This window comes from Rhinolophus hipposideros, assembly GCF_964194185.1.
Source record: "Rhinolophus hipposideros genome assembly, chromosome: 6".
In the NCBI taxonomy this organism is placed as follows: domain Eukaryota; kingdom Metazoa; phylum Chordata; class Mammalia; order Chiroptera; family Rhinolophidae; genus Rhinolophus; species Rhinolophus hipposideros.
In genome coordinates this window covers 42773781-42794776 of record NC_138052.1, presented here as the reverse complement: position 1 = coordinate 42794776, position 20996 = coordinate 42773781, and the positions used below count along the sequence as shown (strand labels likewise).

The following is a 20996-nucleotide window of genomic DNA, read 5'->3' as shown; positions in this document are numbered from 1 at the left end:
GTTGTCACTGACATTTAAAAAACAATTTTATTGGTTGCTATTTGTGTGCTATAATCCTATTAATTTTTGTATGTTGAGTTTGTATCCAGTAACCTTGCTGAATACTCCAATAGCTTGTCAGTAGATTCCCCTGAATTTTCTGTGTACATAATCATATTGTGTACAATTCATTTATAACTTTTTAGTTATACATATTTTATCACTTCTTATTTTATTAGGTAGGAATTCCGGTAATGTATTCTGAAAGCTATGATAATGAACATCCTTATCTGGCTTCTGCCTTTATTTGTAATGTTTCTAACTTTTCACTCCTAAATATGTCATTTGCTATAAGTTTCGGTGGATATTCTTGTTAGGTTAAGGAAGTTCTATTTTATTAACATCTTGCTTCACATGCTTATCATAATAAATAGTTCATTGTAGGCTTTTATACAATTTTTGAAATGGTAATTCTTTTTTCTCCATTAACCTATTAATGTGATGAGTTACATTAATAGTTTCTTCTGTTATTGAACTACCCTTGCATTTATTGGAAAAAGTCTTCTTGGTCATGGGTATTTTTTTGATGTTGTTTGTTTGTTGTTGTCTTATACATTGTCTTCATTGCATTTTATAATATTTCATTTTCTATTTCAGCATCTATAGTCTAAAGTCACAACAATCTATAACTTCACTTTCCTCTTTGGGTATCAAGTCTTCAGAGCCTCACAAAATGTACCAAAGAACTTTCTATTTTTTTTTCCTGTGGAAATGGTTGTTTCTGGAATTCAATCATAAGCTATTTTATAAAATATAGCAAAGCTATATTCATTGTCCCTTTCTACTCTTTCCCTAGATTTGGGTACACATTATTTGCCTGTCTGTGACATCTTTTTGGATACTTCCCAGCTTATAAAATCAGGATCATTAACATGAACACAGAAAACCCCAAATTATCTCTAGGTACTGTTGCACACTCCATCTTTGCTAGGAATATACTCAAGGAACCGTACCAGGAAATTTTTTAAAAATTTAAGAAGACAAATAAAAATCAAACTCTTATGTTTTCATTACTAATGTAAGAGTTGAAAAGTACAACACCACTACAATCTATACTAAAGAGAAAAATGAGTTTTTTTCACATGCCAATACCTTTACAGGGAAAGTAGATCTTTTGAGACAGACAGAAAATTAAAGATCTCCAAGTTTCTACAATTGTTAGTACTTCCTTTTCAAAAAAAAAAAATGTAAGGACCATGGATAAAATATGTACCTATGTACCTTCCTACATTCACATTGGGATTTCAAAGGTACACTGCTAGCAGTGCATGTTCATTGCAGTAAGAGCAGTGGAGGCGGCAGGTGGCAGCAGCCCCACTCAAACTAGGGAAGAGGAGCAAAGCTTGTGACAGCTGGCGTCTCCCTTGTCGGCAGGCTAGTTCCTTTGTCTGTAACTGCTCGTTTCGAATGTGGAAAGAAATGACATAATGCATAAATCCCACTAACTTTGACAAAACAAATGGATCTTTTTTGTGTCTACTTTACATCGAGAGTTAATCATAAACATAAAAGAGATGGGTTTACACCTAGTGCCTTTATACTTTTTCTAGGACTTTTCTTCCCTGTTCACCTCTTCCAATTTCATGCATTCTTTCAGTCTTGCAACAGTCTTTTCCTTTCAGGGAAGCTGGCGATACTTTTAGACTTTTTGCTATATTTTATTAAATGACAGTGAATAAAAACAATACTAATACAGAAGCTGATAATACGAGTGACCATATTGAACACTTAATATATGCTATGCTCTCAGAAGATTTGCATCACTTAACTCATACAATAACTCAGTTAAGTGCTATTATTGTCATCCCCATTTTATAGATATCAAAACTGAAGCACAGAAAGGTTAAGTAACTTACCTAGGATCACACAGCTCATAAGTGGAAGAGGACCGAAAACCAACACAGGCTGTCTGACCTGGAGCCTGTGCTCTTCACCGTTACTCGAGGGTGTGTTAATCAGGGAAACCAATCTCTGCCAAAGACAGGCTGGCAAATATTTTAATTCCACTAAGAAATAAGCTTCTTCAAGTTATTTTAAGTGTGTATGTTTCGAAAAACTTTTTGAGAGAAGTATATCCACAGCTGGAAATTTGAAGCCACTGAGAGTTCAGGATGGAAGACATATTGGGACGGACAGGCCAAGGAGACAAATCTCAACGTCTTTACTTACTGTCTGTGAAAGCTTTACAAGTTATGACACCACCCAGAGCTTAACTCTCCTAATGTATTAAAGGGTGATAATAGTACTTAAGTGTTATTTTGAAGATTGAGATAACATAGGATAGTTCCCAGAACATAGTTAATTAAGTACATCATTGATTCATATTCATGTCTACCTTCCTCAATAAACTGTAGTGCCAACTATGAATTTCCTTGGGTAGAATGAGCCCAGAAAAATGAGTAAAAGGGGAATAAAGGGTAGTATTGATTAGTTGAGGAGGAATACTGCATTATTAATTGTCCTATCTCCCTCAGTGAGTATCTCAAATGATAAATGCATAACAAATGTTAAATTGATGAGTAAGGGAAGTCACAAAATTAAGTTGTAATGAATATTTTAAATAGGTAAAAATAGAGTCTTCTCATGTAATGGGGGATTAACAGATAACATTGATATTCCTGGAAAATTTATTCACAATTTAATAAGATTAATGGAGACCCCTTAGTAATTTCTGACTTAAAGGGATTCAATTTATATTGTGACGGCATTTCTTGTTTTCTGATCTACTTATGCTTATATGTTTACTCATTGATCAAATTAACTCATTTCTCTTGTAGACCAAAAACAGAAGATGCCTGGGTATTTGCAAAACCCAGTGCCATTCAGGCTATTGGTGTTATGTCATTTGGTGAGTGTGTGTTTCCAAAGGCACTTTCTCAATGTGGACTCTTCTGTGTAATGAGAAAGTGCTGTGGTTTATATTTGTGTCTAGAGAACAGATGTCCTAAGTTTTAGACATCCTATTAGCAGCATATGATCCAGTTTGTGCCAACATAAAATTAGGCTCAAACTTTTCTCACTCTTCACTAAAATTTGCTTCAATTTGGACAAGTTTCTTTTTCACGCAGAAAACTCGTTAAAGTCATCTTGTTTCTTAACTTGAAAATCTAGCAATATTATGGACTTCAAAACCTTGCACATAAAGTATTACAAATTACTAAAAAAAAGTATTACAAATTACTAATCCATTATATCCCAGATTGAAAAGGAAGCGTTGGACTGAAAATATTGTGTCGTTTAGATTTCTCTTTAAGATTAGAAAGGCCATTGGGAAATGGAAAATGAGAGAGAAAATTGAACAAGCCTGCTTTATATAAAGAGTGACATGAAAAAAACTACACAGCCTAATGTGAATGAAATTTCTCATTCCCAAAGCTGTTAGTTAGAAAGATGATTTTGTGACATATGCAGTAAATTAGTATATTCGAACTTCAGTTCGTTAGCATTCCAAAGTACTGTGTTTCCCTGAAAATAAAACCGGATCTTATATTAATTTTTGCTCCAAAAGACTCATTAGGGCTTCTGTTCAGGGGATGTCCTCCTGAAAAATCATCCTAGGGATTATTTTCCGGTTAGGTCTTATTTTCAGGGAAACACAGTAGCATACACCTATGGATTTTCAAAAGTAAAGAGAATGCTAGTGTTTGCTTTAATAATGCTCTTTTTTTGTTTGTTTTTTTCCCCCCAGCATTTATTTGCCACCATAACTGCTTCTTAGTTTATGGTTCTTTGGAAGAACCCACAGTAGCTAAGTGGTCCTGTATCATCCATGTGTCCACCTTGGTTTCTCTATTTATCAGCATTCTCTTTGCTACATGTGGATACTTGACATTTACTGGCTTCACCCAAGGTAAATGAGAGGTGCAGTCTTCCCAGATTTGGGTATCCATATGGTGTGGTGCCATCCTTTCTTAATTTAGATATAATTATACCCAATATTCTACTACGAAGTATCACTATCTCTGCTACCCATTTTCTCCTCTATTTTCCTGACTCTCTGCTGTTGCCGTTTCCTAATTTTCTCCTTTTTAAACTGCTAAGCTTACTTCTGTAGCTCATTCTCTCTCCTTCCATGCTTTCACTTCAAAGCACATGAATTCTGGCATCCCTCTCTACTTCTCCACTGCAACAATATCCTCCCCGTCTTCAAAGCTGCTAATCTTCTTGGTTCTGATTCTCTTGGACCTCTCTGAATCACTTAACAGTTCTAAACATTCTTTCCTCCGGTAGAGAAAAGAGCACTACCATACAATCATTCTTTCTGTTGATATTTTTTCTCTCCGAGCAGTTCATCTTTGCTTTTTCCTACCTCCTCTCTACCTATGCCCTCCTACCCCCCACTCCTCCCACCCACCCCCCCATTAACTGGCTCAGGCAAGTTGCCTTTTTTTCCCCTCTCCACAAATTGTCTGGAGATTTTCATTATTTTAACGCTAGTCCAGACCTTCCTTTTTATCTCCAGCCTCTTGCCTGCAGGACATTTCTACTTAGTTGTCCCATTCTTGCCTTAAACATAAAACATCTTTCCCACAAAACCAGCCCCTTCTGTCTGCCTTCTCCCCCCACCCCTCCCACTGCCCCACATCGAACTTCCTTCCCTTTTCTTGTATTCACTCAGACCCAACCACTGTGTCTCTTCTTTTCCTTTGACCCTTACATTCACTCATCTATGTAAAGTAATATTTGGGGCATTCTGACTGTTGAATGCCCTGCTTCATGCATCTCACAGCTTTTGCAGGTCTATTATCTCATTTGACCTTCAAACAACCCTAAGATGGTAAGTGGAATAACTAGCTTTACTCCCTGCTTAAAACACAAAGAGGAGAAATTAACTTGCCCAAGCTGGCTGGTGACGAAGTAGAAAACAAGTATCCTGACTTCCAGTCAAATTTGCTTTTCTATTTTACCCTGCTGCCTACCCCAGTATGGTTAAGTGTGACCCAATAAAAGCTGTCTCAGCCTCCTGTTCCTCTTGGCCTAGTTTTCTGATGACATTGAAATCTGGGTGAATAGTGCATTCATTCAAATAGACTTTACAGGTGACTATGATTATAGGCAAATATTTCTCAAGAAATAAAGATGGCTTCAAAAGAGAGTAATTAGCATAACTCCAATTCAGTAAAAAAACATAGTAAGTACAAGCAGGTACTATTAGAGTGCAAAAATGAAATACCTTGAAAGTCTTGATAAGAATTGTGTTTCAAGCATTGCCATGTATCACTGTTTGCCAGGATCTGTACAAAACCTTGATTTTTAAATGCCTTCTATGTAAGACATAAACCCTTTCCTTAGTCACACCTTCCTGGTGTTTTTATCAGTGGTAATTGCTCAGATATAATTAAATCTTTATATAACAAAACTGACAAGTTGGTTTGGGTCCTCCCCCCTCCCCCACCCCCTCAAGCCCCCAGCTATAATTCCCTAAAATACACTTAGACTCAAGCTAGAATTAGCTGACATTGTTTCTTTAGGCCATTTCACCTTAGGCAAATCTAGTCTTGTTTGTGCAAAGGGTGTGCTTCTTTTCTTTTTCCTTTTCAATGGATAAATTCCAGCTTGAGAGGAGGCAATCACTCTAGATTGTTCTTAACATTCCCGGTAACTTTTGAAAAGGTGTCAGGCTCATTTTTCAGTAGAGGTTAGTGAAGGGGAGCCTCCGTCCTTTTTTCTTAGAGTGCTGGAACCTTTTCAATCAATCTTGAAACAAGTCTCTACCACTACTGCGCTGTGGTTTAATCCCCTTCTGCCCCAAAGGGACACTAGAAAGTAATACACATTTGTTCTAGTGGATGGTGGGCGGAGACAAGAGTCTCTTAAGTCTTAGGAAGAGGCAGTCATTTAGCTTTTTAATGAAAAAAAGAAAGTACAAAAGTATTCTTGTTTGTTTTCTTTTTAAACAGTGTGGTAGTCTGTGACTTTGATCTAATTTTCTATTCAGTCTAGTGAAAAATGCAACCAAAATTTTAAAATGTAAGCATGTTATATTTAGGAAAGAAACAGACCCAAATATCCTTTGTTTCAACATTGGGAAACTTTTTTTTGCTGATATGACTTTTGTGCCCTTATTAGATCCCTGTATGTCTTCATATGGTAGGTGTCTGAGAAAACACAGTCTCTAAATAAGAACTGGTCTGAGATATGTATGGTCCATCGTTTGGTATGGAACTAATGAAATATAATGCTCTTTCTTATTTTCACATTTTTGAATCAGTGCATTTACACTTGGGTTTATCAGATATCATGAAAAATAATATATGTTTGGAATTTCTTGCTGTGGCCCTCAGTTTGTGATTAAACCCTATAGTGTGATACACAGGAAATTCAGCTCCCCAGATGCAATGGTCCACTCTTCCTTTCAAGATTGTCCTTGATCTATGAATAGCATTTCAAAAGGAAATTTGTTTATTTTAAAAGACCTTTTTTAAAATAATGAAATCACTTACCAGAAACAAAGACCAGAAGCAAGTTTATAAAACCAATGCACAAGAACGGAGTTGATTCTGGTGTAAGAAGACAATAGATAAAAAATACTTTTCAGAAGTTGATACAAATTTAGGCAAGTCTACCAAAACAAACAGTGAAAATAAAAGGAAAACTATTAGTGATGAATTCATCTTCAAGTGGAACATGTACTAGTTCTAATATCAGTCGCTAATTATATAGTTATGGGATTCAAAAACTTATATTTAGACTTGGCAATCTATTGTATTAATTAAATAAAGTTTATGTAGCTTCACTTACATAATAAGTATCCAATGTCTCATTTATTAGATATTTATATGAAATGTCTAGTATCTGTTAAATAAATATACTTTATATCCTTCTCTAGGAGACTTATTCGAAAATTATTGCAGAAATGATGACCTGGTAACATTTGGAAGGTTTTGTTATGGAGTCACTGTCATTTTAACATACCCCATCGAGTGCTTTGTGACTAGAGAGGTAAGCATAATTCCTTTCCATCATTTTACCTAGGTGATCTGTCTACTACATTTATTTAGGAAGATTTGTAAATGATTCAATTCTGCACATTCCTGAGTGCATGAGAAGTGATATAATTTATGAAATTTTCTTTTCAATCAGTTTAAAGATAAATTTGTATTCAGTGTTTCCAAGATATTTTTTTTAAAGTTGGATTTGAAAATCAGAATTGGTGCTTTAGTTTATATTAGCATAAGTATAAATATTTATACAACTACATTCCAAAATGAATGCCAGCCTTTAAAAAGCTAAACTAAGTTTTTTTTAAAGCCATTCTTACTGAGAAATTAAGTACTAAGGTTTAAAACATGTTTTAAACTGTTGTCTTTTTCTAAGATGTTTTCTAAGTCAACATGGATTAAAGGCACAATAGAACGCAATCTGATGAGTTTTGTTATTTTTTAAAACTATTTTATTTTCTATGGAAAAGCAAAATTAAGTTTAAACCATTAGTTTTACAGATATATTTCATTTATTTGTTTATATATACTTATTTATATTTAGATACCATATAAAATAATGTAGATAGTATATACATACGTATATATAGTATATATATATACATACATATATATATATAAATACTATATATATATATGTATGTATATTTCACTTATAAAGTCCATTCCAAGTTAAGTTGTTTATATAGCCCTCCTGGATTTGTAGAGAGATTAGGTGAAAGAGAACTAATCCTTTTTGTGTAACATTGGATAACATAGCTTGTCAGGAGTGCCTTATGCAAGTCAGCTAAAAATCCACTGTACCAGTTAGCAGAGAAACATGATCCTGCTTCACAGTGGTTCTTTCAGGAATCTTGCTGAAAAAGGATTAGTCTTAGGATCTATTGCTAGAGGCTATTTACACAGTACACCATGTGAATGGGTCTAATGTGTGAAGTGAAACCCCTACAGAGCTTTAAATACACTAACCAACTAAATCGGCAGGCTTCTAGAAGCAGACCAGTGCTTACCTTATGGGCATAAGGAACTGCACAGGGAAATGGAATGAGGAAATGTTCAGCACTATGTATGTCCTCTACATTAGTGCTTGTCCTCGCTTACAAACGTATAACTCACAGGCCAGGTCTCCACCTTGAATGTAAGGAAGACCTAGACTGAACTCTCCTTTGTGAAGATTTTTTTTTTAAATTTAGGAGCCTTTAAAAGTTTTGCTAACTATTGTTGGAAGCAGGAAATGGTTTTCTCTTAGCTTCTGCCCAGTACTTTAGGTTCAAATCTGACCTCTAGATCAGCAGTAACAGATGGTGCATTCTCATGTGGTTTCTGGTGAGCTGCCTGTGGACAGTCTGAGTCACCCCACCTGCACAGCTTATGTCTTCAGTACTTGGAACTCGTGTTTCCTTTCTACTCCCACCACACAAAGACAGAACTAAATCAAGATCTCTGCCGTGGTAGCAAATACTAGGCAGAGGAACCTGGTACCTCACCCATTTATTTCCCTTCTCTTTTTCTCCTTTCCGCACACCATAAGTAAGTAAGTAAGTAAGTAAGTAAGTAAGTAAGTAAGTAAAAGTAAATAAATAAATAAAATAAATGTTGGCATAAATCTATCAAAGCCATTTCTATTCATAGGTACTTAGGCAGCCACATACAAGACTACCGAAAAGCCTATCTACCCCTAATAAATAAGACTCACTAGCCCGCCTCACTGAGTGATTTCCCACTGTTACAGTCCTATCTTAGAGGCATTTATACGAATGAATTTTAAATAAGATAATATTTGGAAAAACATCACCAATTGTAAAATCATAAACAAGTAAAAGTTACTAGTATTCCTCATTAAATTATTAGCAGTCACTGTGGTGTCCAGTCTAAGGGGAATGTTACTCATCACAGCTTGGAGAGTTGGCTTCATTAAGGTCCCCTAACTTCTGACCCTCTCCTACCATTTCCTACTCTTACTTCATGGGTTTTTTCCAGACAGTCATCACCTTTCTCAAACTGTCTCCTCCTTGCCCTCCATAGGTATCTTTCCTATTCTTGCCTCTGCTCTTTTTCACACTGTTGCCTGGGTCTATAATTCTGCTCTAAATCCTATCCCTATTTCAAGCTCCACCTCAAACCAGATTAGGACAAGCACATTTCAGGAATGCCTTAAAGCCGATTACTATAAGGAAGACAGATCTAGATAAGTAAAGATCGTTCTAGTTCTAAATTCTATTTGATCATCTTTATCCTGTCATAAATTGATCACCATTTGTTCCATTAGCTTGTTTGGATCTCTCTAGTTAGGATGTTAATTTCCGAGCATAGGAATCATCTCCTAGACATTTTCTCTTTGCAAAACATATCACAAAATAGGAAACATAGAATAGGTAACTGTTGATTGATTCCCTAAACGGAGTATCAATGGAAAACGGAGATCAACTTTTCTCCATTTTTGTTGAAGAAAGACAAGATAAAATAGACTTTACCTGTATCAAATAAGAATTAGATTACATAAAACTAATTTCCTGTTAGCAAAGAATATTACACATCCATTATTAAAGAAAATTGTGGTAACTCCTTTCTTACAGGTCATTCAAATAATTTAAATAGCATCTGTAGTTTGTCTTAGTGGTAACCTTATTGTACTTAAGGAAGAAGTATAAGGTAACTTCCCAAGGTCTCTTACACTTGAGAAATATATTTATTCACACATTAATATGGCATGTACTGCCTGTCTACTAGTTCAACAAAGAATACTTGTTATTGATGTGTGTATGTGTCTGTGTGTAAGTACATTGGAAAAGGTAAAGCATTCATATAGCTTAAAATTTGATTGATTTCCTTATTGGTAGTATTTTATACAGTCCTAAGTGCTATAATGTGAAGTACTCTCTTAAATCCTTCACATGTCTGAGAATTTTGTCTAAATAATCTGTTCATTTGGCAGGTAATTGCCAATGTGTTTTTTGGTGGGAATCTTTCATCAGTTTTCCACATAATCATAACAGTGGTTATCATTACTGCAGCCACGCTTGTGTCATTGCTGATTGATTGCCTTGGAATAGTTTTAGAACTCAGTGTAAGTACGTTTAAAGATGTATTCCTTCCCTTCTAAATATCTCTTTAAAAATAACATTTGTATTTCTTATTAAGATGTATTTTTCTTAACAAAGGTGTCACTTTCTGAAGTGGATCAAAAATGTTTGTTATATGATAGTACATGTTTGTAATGATGATAATGTGTGCTTTATAGCACTATATACTCTTAGAGCAGTGATTCTCCAATGGGGAAATATTTCTCCCTCCTTCCCCAGAGGACATTCAGCAATTTCTAGAGACATTTTTGGTTGTCATAACTGGGTAGGCAGGTGCTACTGGCATCTAGTGGGTAGAGGCCAGAGATGCTGCTAAGCATCTCAGAATGCACAGGACAGCCCCCACACCAAAAAATTATCCAATCCAAAATGACAAAAGTGCTGAAGTTGAGACACCCTGGTTTAAAGCACTCTTTCATATTTTATTTTCTGTAATATATAGATATTGTTAAAAATAGCTATAACTTAAATGCATCTGGAATTTCCTTTGCCAAGTAAATATAAGTCTAGAACGATTCATTAAAATATGTGAATGAAGAGAGTGATATCCACATTCGACGTTCACTTACCAATGCCCATATTCTCTTTCTTTAAAATAGGTTTTCTCTCTCTAGAACTTTCCCTTGTAATCTCTACTGCTATCTCCCAAATCTAGGTCCTCATCATATCACATCTGAATTAATACTGGCTTTTTGCTTCAACTAACACATATTTAAGTTTCGCTTCCAATTTATCACCATCCTGATTAAAATTCTCTACTTTCCTACCAGAGCAAGCATAAACTCTTTTGCCTCTATAACCTGACCTTAATGCCTTCTATGGAAAGCTTTTTTCTTAACCATTTACTTCCCAAAATCTACCCTCAGCTCTAGTCAATCTTATTTTTGTCCTATGAGTAAGCCATGTTAATTCTTTCTTTTATCCTTTGGCTCATGCTTTTCTTTCCTATAATTACTATTTTCCTTTCGTTTCTGTCCAAATCTTATGAAGATTTAAGGTCTAGTGAAACTTCTAATTCATTTATTCATTGACTATATATATATATATATATATATATATATATATATATATTTGTTGTTGTTGCTGAAATATATTTGAACAAAAAAAGAGAGCGAGATTATTATGTGCCACACAATAAAGATATAATAATGGGAGGAAATCAGAAAGGATTGATGCTTTCATGGATCTTACAAACTCACAAATAAACATAAAAGTTCAGCTGCTGTATAGGTGATGAGGAAGAGAGAGGGAAGTAGATGGATTCCCAAAAGACATTTTTGAGAAAAGATTGACAGGATTTGGTGAAGGATTCAATTGGGGAGATAGAGGGACACATCAATATTGACTCCTTGGTTCTACTTTATGGAACTAGGATAATGATGCCATTTGGTAAGACATGAATAAAAGTGGATCTACCACTTCAGAGCCATTAAGCAACCCCTTCTGCAATCCTTATGGAATGTCTACTCAGAATCACAGCACTTAGCATGTATTAGTCATGAACCACAGGGAGGGCAGCTTTACAGGTGGGATCCCAAGTCATTATTTACTTATTCTCTTGAGAGTTGAAGGATCGGTGAAGGCATTATTGACAGTGTCCAAGACATTATTCCTTCCTGACGCCATTTGGATTGGAAGTTCCAGACAAAGGCAGTGGGAGATTCAGTCAGGAGCACAGTATTAGAGTTGTTCTTGTAGCAGAGCATAGGCAACAGGGACAGCGGGACATAGGCAACTTCCCCAAAGCACTCAGGACTGGGGGAATCATCTATTAAACCAGCATTGGGAGCAAAGCTCATGGGAGAGATGGATAAATATCAAAGGTAACTTGTACCTATTTCCCAATTTTCATAAGCCTGAGGCTAGTAGGTTTGCTCAAAATCATCTCATGTTTCCACTTTGATCTTTGTAAATGGATGATGGCTGCCGTAATGCACTAACTTGATTTAGGTGTTATCTTGTATCGTGTACTATATCGTGTACTGTTTAAATTCTCCATAAATTTTCCTGCCCTGCCAAATTGTAAGCTCTTTGAAGAATGAATTTAGCTGCTTCTCCATTCTCTACTGTTCCTGGCACAGTACTAAGAACAGAGTGCTCAAATTATTTCATGGGTGATTTGCCCCTTGGGACCACAGTTCCGAAACTATTTCCACAAATGCTCCTGGACAGGAGACATTCTTCAGTGTAACATCAGGAAATTAAATGTTACAAAAAAATTGTTGGTGTTGACAGTAAAAGTAATTCTTCAGCTATACTGAGGAGATGATCAACATAATGATTCCCAGATGTTATCTTATTTTGTGAAATGTCTCATTTGAGTTCACAAGTTTTTTTTTTGTTGTTTTTTTTAATATTGTAAGGTTTTGATATGAGAGAAAATGTTTATGAGCTGCCTGACCATTCACCACATCTTGATAGCTTAACCACGTTTTGTTAAGTTTTTCAGGAATGATTTAGTTTTTAAATTTGACCATCACCTGTTAATTGCTAATCACCCTGACACTTGCACAACAAAATTGTAAGCATATAATCCATTAAATATTCTCTCTTACGTTGAAAAATTTTTGTGGTTAAGACAGAATCCTGGTAATGTAATCAGAGAAGAATATTTGGCAAATATCTGTTATAAAGTCAAAATATGAGCTGGCTGTGAGCACTTTTTTAAAAAATTTAAAACATGATTATAGACCCTTCAATTTTTAGAAACCTGGTTATATAGACATTTGTTAAAATATTAAATAAGAGTACTAAATTGTCTGTTATGATCTAGTGACCCAAGACAATTACACTAGTTTTAAAGCACTTTGTAGGAATTAATATAATCTAGGATCTCCTTTCTCTTTCAGACCACATCAGCGCATGTTTTTTTCCAATCAACAAGTCTTTTGGTATACCCAATAACATATTCAGGTCTTTACTCAACTCACTTTTGTGTGGGCATTTATCCCATTTAATAGAGCCAGATCAAGGATCATTTCTTTTAGTAACTAATGCAGGCTACATCATGCAACCCTTTAGAAGTAACTAAAGCATGTTGTGTTCCACTTCAGAATGACAATGTGAGCTGACATATATTGAGTATTTACTCTCTGCCAAGTGTTTTGTATGCATTATCTCCCTTAATGTGTATTAATTTTACAGATGAAGAAACTGAGGCACAAAGTAATTATATCGGTCACACTAGTGCTAAGTGGCAGAATCAAGATTTGAACACAGGCTTTCAGACCCCGTAACCACATTTTTAATCGTTATGCTAGTCTGAGGTTTCCTAAATATAAGGCTTAAAATTATGTAAAATAAGTATGTTTCTTCTTCTATCCATTTTTTAAATTAAAAATCTAAGCATGGAGTTTACCTGTGAGGTTAAGAGTAATCCTTAATATATATGGATAGACTTTAATAATGGGTTAAAATAAATACTGTGAGATAAAATAAAACTAAAAGTTTTTCATCAAAATTTATAATTTTTAACTAATAGCTTTTATCTTAGTTAATATTTGTAGTACTTTAGGAATTATTTTCTATTATGGCTTCTGAATCAGTACCGAGTCGAATAATGATCTTCACAGGTGAGATGTGTAATAAAATCAGACCTCCAATTTGCAAAGTTAGGGAAATGCTGTTACTTAGTATAATAAAATAATATAGGATAAATTGTTCAGGGTCACATTAGTTATTTAATCAAAAGCAAAACCCCATTTAGAATTTAGCTTCCCTTTTATTTCATTGTTTTCATGGCAGTGGACAACAGTGACATATTTTTCCAAAGCAAATGCACCCTGAGTTTTACAGGATTCATTTTAGAAGCAAATGTAATAAGTATATGTCCCATTTTTGGTAGTAAGACTCCAGCATCTCAGCCGTGATGTTGCTATTAGAGTAAAGAGGCCATCTGCGGTAATTGGGCCCTATGGGTTCTGCTGGCAACAAAGGAGAAAAGATGAAGCAGCTGGTGCCTGTGGCCAGAGTAACCAGCCCAACAAGCACTGTGTGCAGCTTACGGTGGAAGGAACAAAGCAAGCCCGGTACCCAGTGAGAGCCTCGAGGTAGAGATATAGTTATCAGGGTGAGCAAGTCATGGGCCATGCTGCCAAAGACCTCCTGAGCTAGAGAGGGGTTCTTTCTAAGTTATAAGAATCCATTTCATGAGTACAAAGTAGAAATTTAAAAGATATGTTAGCATTCTCTAGATTTCAACTTCCTTGCATCATTTGAGAGGTTTCTGTTCAGGTAGGAGAATTCAGATACTTTTTCAACCTGTGTTGCCAATAAAAATCTTCAACACCTTCTGTTACTTTCTTACAGCAAAATGTCTTAGCATCAATAGTGTTATTATCAAAGGACAGTGCTGTCCTTTTATAAATATGGCTATATTTTATTGTCTCTTTAAAAAACAGTTACAGTATTTATGTGTCAAGCAATTTCAAAAGTTATTCCATAGCCAGTGATGTATTCTCCAGCCAGGCTATATTAAATAGATCAAATGAGCTGGGCTTCTTTATAAGGAGTATAGTAGATGGAACTTCTCTATCATTTTGCACTTGATCTTGCGTCCTAACAACAACCTCTAGCAAGACTGAGCTTTCAAATACTAAGAAAATAACTGCTATCGAGACAAGATACCCAACTGGACTTCTTCCAGTACAAACATCAGCTATATAGATTTTACACTAATTGCTACTTTCTCAACTCCTAAGAATTATAATATAAACAGAACACCTATTGCTTTCCACTGCCCAGCAAGTTAGGTTTGGAAGGGTCCCAAAATGCTGACTGATAGATGACAGCTTCTTAGCAGCAGCTGGTAGCAGTTTCCTCCTGATAGAACTTTTACACTCTCCAATTCCGGATGAATTATAGTTTGTTCCTATAAAGAGAAAAGACTTTCTCTATACATATATATGTACATGTGTATATTTGTGTTTTCGTTACTTTTTCACTGTTTTCAAAAATTATTTCCAAGGAATCACAGGGTAATAATTATTATAAACACAGACTGTGTTCTACAGGATGTCTCATAACATAAAAAACATCACAGTAGAGCCCAAGTATCACGATAGAACCCAAGGAATCCATCATTCATTTCATTGTAGCCACATGAAAATGTATCCTTTATACCCTGTGTACCATTGTAGGTATTTGTATTTAGGTGCTATGAATGGCAAAATTATATTGTATATGTTTTAAACTAGAATGCAATTTGATACCTCTTCGTATTTTCTCAATCTTATATTTCCAACTGTAGAAATATTTCCAACTATAGAAATATTTTCTATGAAATGTGGTCCCTCCTATGCGTTCCTAGATGTTAGATGCTGCCTGGCTAGTCTGATTTTATAACGTGCCCCCCTTAATGACCATTTCTCTGTACAGTTGCTGTTTTTGTAAAAGAGGAACAAATTCTATTTTTGGAATGATAGTTGTAATATTTCTGGCATGAGGATGGTACTTAGTATAAAACAGTAATGTTAGTAAATGGTGATCTTGAGAAAGTATTGCTTTTAAAACTATCATTAAGGTATAATATGTTCTTTTACATCATCCAATTTCAAAATCAGTTTTCTATGATTTTACCAAATTATGAAAATTTGTGTCAAAAAGCTTTCAAATGTTTTTGAAAAAAATTTTCAAATTTAAAATTACCAAAATAATGTGTCAAAAGCTTTCAAACCATAGGAGTTAGGTTTATAGGGTTTCATTATACTCTTCTTTTTACATTTCTGTATATGTACAAATTTCCGTAATAACTTTTTTAAATATAGCAAAACACGTATTTTTATGGAAAGCTTGCTTTTAATTCTAAACCAATATCACTTTTTCTATTGAGTGTATTACCAAAAAATTGTATTTTATGACTTAAGAGAATATTGTTTGTCATAAAATTATGTTTAATATATTTTATTAATAATGTATATTATATTTTGTTTAATAATTAACATTTAATATAATTAGAAAAATATATTACCTAAAATGCATTAAATTTTAACATTATTGTATTTGCAAAGTTTCTAATGCAAATTTGGCCTCCTCTATGAGAAAGTTTCTTTCCTTTTGAAGTTAGTAACTCTTGGTATTTTTATAATAGACAAGCCACTTCCCATAATTTTCAATCTGACATTCCCCCTCAGGTTGGACTTATCCATAAGCTAATGTGAGGGAGGGTGAATGAGTCACAGTCGTTTAGTTCTGCTGTCATTTTTTTAGAGTACTTAACGTATTTAGTTTTGCTTGAAAGATGACGCAGAAATGCTATTTTGTGTTCAGAGCCCTGAGGGTTATACTTTACCTTTCTCATACAGATAGTCACTTACTTTCATACAAACTTAGGAGGAAAGAATATGCTTTATATACCTACCAATAGCTCCTTCTTGTACACAATGACAAATAAATCTCTCAGATTGGAACAGTATTGTAGGTACACAGTAATTTGAAAAGCATAAGGTAATGTGATATAACTGAAAATATGAGAAATTTCAAGTTTGCCAGCGTCAGTTTTACCATCTTTTTAATTTTCTGTATTATTTTTTGATTATTTTTCTAGTCTTATTTTATTTTATAGTTTTACGCTTCTCATTTGTAAATATACCATCAGAAATGAAAAAAAAGTATTTGTAAGTTTTTCTTAGAATTATTTTTCTTTCCTTTGATTCAGCCAAGGCTTTGCAACTTTTAACATGTGCAATGACAAATACATTTTGTTAATTTTTTAAAAACTCTCCAAGGAATGTTCCATCTGATAACATTATCTTGTTTCTCATTTTTAATACGCAGGGCGTGCTCTGTGCAACTCCCCTAATTTTTATCATTCCATCAGCATGTTATCTGAAACTCTCTGAAGAACCTAGGACACACTCAGATAAGATTATGTCCTGTGTCATGCTTCCCATTGGTGCTGTGGTAATGGTCGTTGGGTTCGTGATGGCTGTGACAAATCCTCAAGACTGCACCCACGGGCAGGAAATGTTCTACTGCTTTCCTGACAATGTCTCTCTCACTAGCATCTCAGTTTCTCATTTTCAATTGACAACTCCATTTTCAGTTTTAAACCTCAGTATCTTTCAATGAGTGGACTGCTTTTAAAAATATGTGTGTTGTCATAGAGTTCTAAACCGCATGATAACATTCACACATGTTTTAGTATATATTATACAATTATTACTTTGGCATTTATTAAGACTTGGCTTTCTTTAGTTCAATCTGAAAGATAAGGAGGAAAAAAGTTGAATGTATTTTTATCTTGAAATGAGACAAAATAAATGTTTTGTTTTCATGATGGCACTGATCTTAATTGCAAAAGGAAACATAAAGCCTTTGGCATTTGCTGCCATCTTCTCAAAGCATTATTCTTTTATTCAATATGTGAGCCAAAGTATTGGACTCTCAAATAAGTACATGATTATGGGTTGGAATTTTGTATGTGTGTCCTTTATGGAAAAAAACACACACAAGGTTTGTCTTTTAAAGTCTATGGAATTGAAGGGAAGGGAAACTGTTAGAGACAATATTCTGAAAGCAAAGTGAAGCTCTCCATTATAATTTCAGCAGCATCCTTTATTTAGAGGGAAGTGAATCCCTGGAGAAATGAGTGAAGTCTCTCCCATGTTAAGAGCATGAATAATAGACTGACTGTATAGAGCAAGGTGTGGGAGGAATCAAAATTACCTCCCAATTTGTGATCCTGTAGGAATATGATGGTAGTGCCATTAAATAAATTATAAAAGAGGAAAATAAAAAAACGACAACAAGTTGTTCTGAGTCAGAAACCGGAGAGATCATTTTGCATCAGTTTTGGACCTGTTGAATCTGAAGTTCTGGCAGGAATATACAATTGGAATCTGAACTTTCAGACTACAAGATTGCAAGAAGATTAAGGGCTACAGAAGAGGCATTCTCACTCCTTGGGGCGGGGTGGGAAGGGGGCAGTCCTCAGAGAGATTCTTGGGAGCTCTTGTTGACTATTCTCCAGAAGCAGATACTAAGATGGAGTTTGGCATGCATGGTATTTATTAGGGATCATAACAATGGGAGAGGGAAGGAAAGCCTGATTGGGAGGGAAAAGTGGAACTGCAGTGTAAGCCAACAAAGCCTCAGCCAAGTCCACAGGGAGTCTGGCGTGTATGCGGCCCATGAGAGTTGTCCGCGTTCAGGAGAAATATGAGGAATCATCACCACTGCCTGCATCAGTCCTTGAAGTTGGGCACCTGTGGAAGGACACACACTTGGGCTTGGCAGCTCTTTGCAGCAGAGCAAACCCTAAAAGAACTGAGACCTCGAGGCTGTCTGCTGGTAGCTGGGGCACCACCTGCTTCCTTGTAGGGGATTTCAGGGGTACAGCTGTGTCCACCACAGTTGCCTTCAGTTTTTAATGAGGGTTTCTTATATCTCTTAATGAGGATTTCATGTCTTCATATCTATGACAATCTTTAAAAGTGACAAGAAAATTTGGGACTATCTGGGTGGCAACCTTATATCAAGTATCACCCAAGATTTTATTTCTTTCCTTTTCATTTGTATATCCATCAAGTTGACAATCCATAGTATTATATAAATTATTGCCAAATAGTGAGACAATATCACAATCAGACTTAATACACACATGATGTGTTTCTACAAATCACAGGCAAAAAAATGAAAAAATCTCACAGAAAGTATATAAAGGATAAGGCAAAAAAAAAAAAAAAAGACCTCACGGGAAGTATAGTATAAAGGATAGTTTTACAGTAGTGTGAATAAAGAAGTGGTGAAAGCTGAGTCATTATGTCTTGAATAGTAAGAAAAGCCTACTGACAACAAAGGAAACTGCACCTTAGCAGACAGAACCATGCTGAGGCTCTGAGTGACTTTTGTGCTTCAATAAAATATCATCCATGACACTAAAGTAATTTAAATTCTATTGTCTGTGTAGATTTTCTGTATTTGTAGATTTGATTTTATGATTTTTTAAAAATCATAAGGTTAAGTGGTTTGTGCCTGATGTTTTAGTAAAATAATAATTCTTTCATTCCATACTGAGGGAATGTAAGAAAATTTTGCAACAGTCTAGCCCTACATTACTCAAGACTGAGAAACACTGACCTACATAGTTATTAGATAAAGTCATGAGAGATGAGACTTCCAAGAGTGTACACAGAGAAGTACGTCAAGGATAACGTAAGTTAGCACTTAACCATCTATTATCTGATACTTTGGGTATTGCTTCAGATATGTTAACCTTGACTCTTCAAGTAAGTGAAAAGCCCCTGGTAGGAACTGAGCACTGCCTTAATGTCTAAAAAAGTATTTGTTCTGGGTTTTTTCCCCCCCAAATCAACTGTAGAACAAGGTTTCCTTGGACCCAGTTATTAAATGCATGGATTACCAACATGTTTCAAATCGTGATAGACTAAATCTTAGAAACTAACATCTTTTGCAAGAATACTTTATTTTGCCACCATTCAGAATTTTAAGAACACCACCATCTAGTTTTGGCCTCAATTTAATGAGAAATTTCCACTGAAACTCATTCCCTTCCTGCCAGTGTTTGCCCCTAACAAAGCAATTTGAAGATTTAAAACCAATTTTTGAAGTTGTCACTACATTTTAACCTATAAAGTGCTGATTTATTTTTTTAAAAAAGAGGGGAGGGAATAGTATCTGTGGGGACAGTCCCAGAGAGCAGTTTCCAGGCTCTCGGCCTCACATGGAAAGGTGCTGGCTCGGTTATTAGATGGCCATCAGCTGTAATCAGATGGCCATCCACTGTGGCTGGGTGGCCATCAGCTATTATTGGTTAGCCATTAACCACTGATATAACTGCCGTGGCTACACTAGAGGGTGGGTTGATTGGTTGGCAGAGAAGCGGAGGGCAGTTTGCGGCAGCTGCTTCCTGTGTCTCCAGCCCAGTCGCCAGCGAGAATATAGTGGTATGAACCCCCTATCTATGGCTCCGTTGGTATCCATTTTTGGCCTCACCATATCCTGCATTCTTGGTCGGGGAGTGGGAGCTAACACCCTGCATTACACTCTCCAACATGTGGCGCAATTGGCAGGGGCAGCTCGTCCAGGGCGAATCCACACACACTTGTAGGTCTCTTTCCTTTTCCTTCACAAGTCTCTCTCGGATCCCCCACGGATTAGGTGGGAACTGATGGTCCCTGATTGGGGCTACTCTCCAGTGGGACTGAAAGGCCAACATCCTCTCCAAAGGGAATCCCAAGGCCAAATGGTGTGAGGCTCCCCTTTTACTCTCTCAATCCCTATCTCCTCTACTTTTGCCTTTTATTGGATCTTCTGGGGAAGCACCTCCAGTGACTCACCAGGTCATCAGTTGGTAAGTGGATATGCCTAAGGATGTCCGGGAATTCCACAGGCTGGTCCACGACCCACTTCCTTAGTACAGGGGATGCTCTCGTAACTACCGGTCAGTTTCTCTCGTTCGCTTCCCCTTGGGTATGCGGTAAAGCACTGGTTAAGTCAGTAACCAGAGTGGGAGGAGCCCTTCAGAGATTCAGGTGGACACTCCTCAATCTCCTGCCCAGCCATTATGAACCCCTGGCCCTGCAGTCATGAGAGGAAGCCCCTCTATTCTCCAAGATTCTCCTCTCGCTGTCTTCTAATTTGACCTCTCTTCTCTAATAATCTTTTTTCTGTAATGTTGCCTGGCCGCAATATAAGTTAAATGTCAGGAGGTCTGGCCAGCCAACGGAACTCTTAACTTTAACACCAGGCCTCTTCCACTCAGGTGGACAAACATAGTCCGAGGCCTTCTGTGTCCAAGACTTAACAGTCGTAACTCAAGAGCTGGACCTCTAGAGACAATGCTACATGTGCTTGGCTACATTTCTTCAGACCCTCCTCCCCCAACCTCCTTGATCTTCTTATCCCACGTTCCCCCACAGCCTGAACAGCCTCTGAACTTTCCTCCTCCCCAGGCTTCAGCAGGCTTCAGCAC

General features: G+C 36.0%; 1 protein-coding gene across 11 annotated transcripts in view; it reads left to right on the top strand.

The window, feature by feature from the left end:
* SLC38A11 (solute carrier family 38 member 11) overlaps window positions 1-17391 on the top strand; it is a 55452-nt gene extending 38061 nt beyond the window's left edge. For 7 of the 11 annotated variants that reach the window (XM_081052717.1, XM_081052721.1, XM_081052720.1 and 4 more), the window contains 5 exons: window positions 2817-2887; window positions 3728-3889; window positions 6869-6981; window positions 9916-10047; window positions 16838-17391. In XM_081052717.1, the coding sequence (XP_080908843.1) occupies window positions 2817-2887; window positions 3728-3889; window positions 6869-6981; window positions 9916-10047; window positions 16838-17131 (772 nt within the window). In that variant the 3' untranslated portion in view covers window positions 17132-17391. The remainder of the gene's footprint in view (window positions 1-2816; window positions 2888-3727; window positions 3890-6868; window positions 6982-9915; window positions 10048-16837) is intronic. The other 4 variants (XM_081052725.1, XM_081052724.1, XM_081052723.1 and 1 more) reach the window with 2 other exon arrangements.
* The last annotated feature ends 3605 nt before the right edge of the window (window positions 17392-20996 follow it).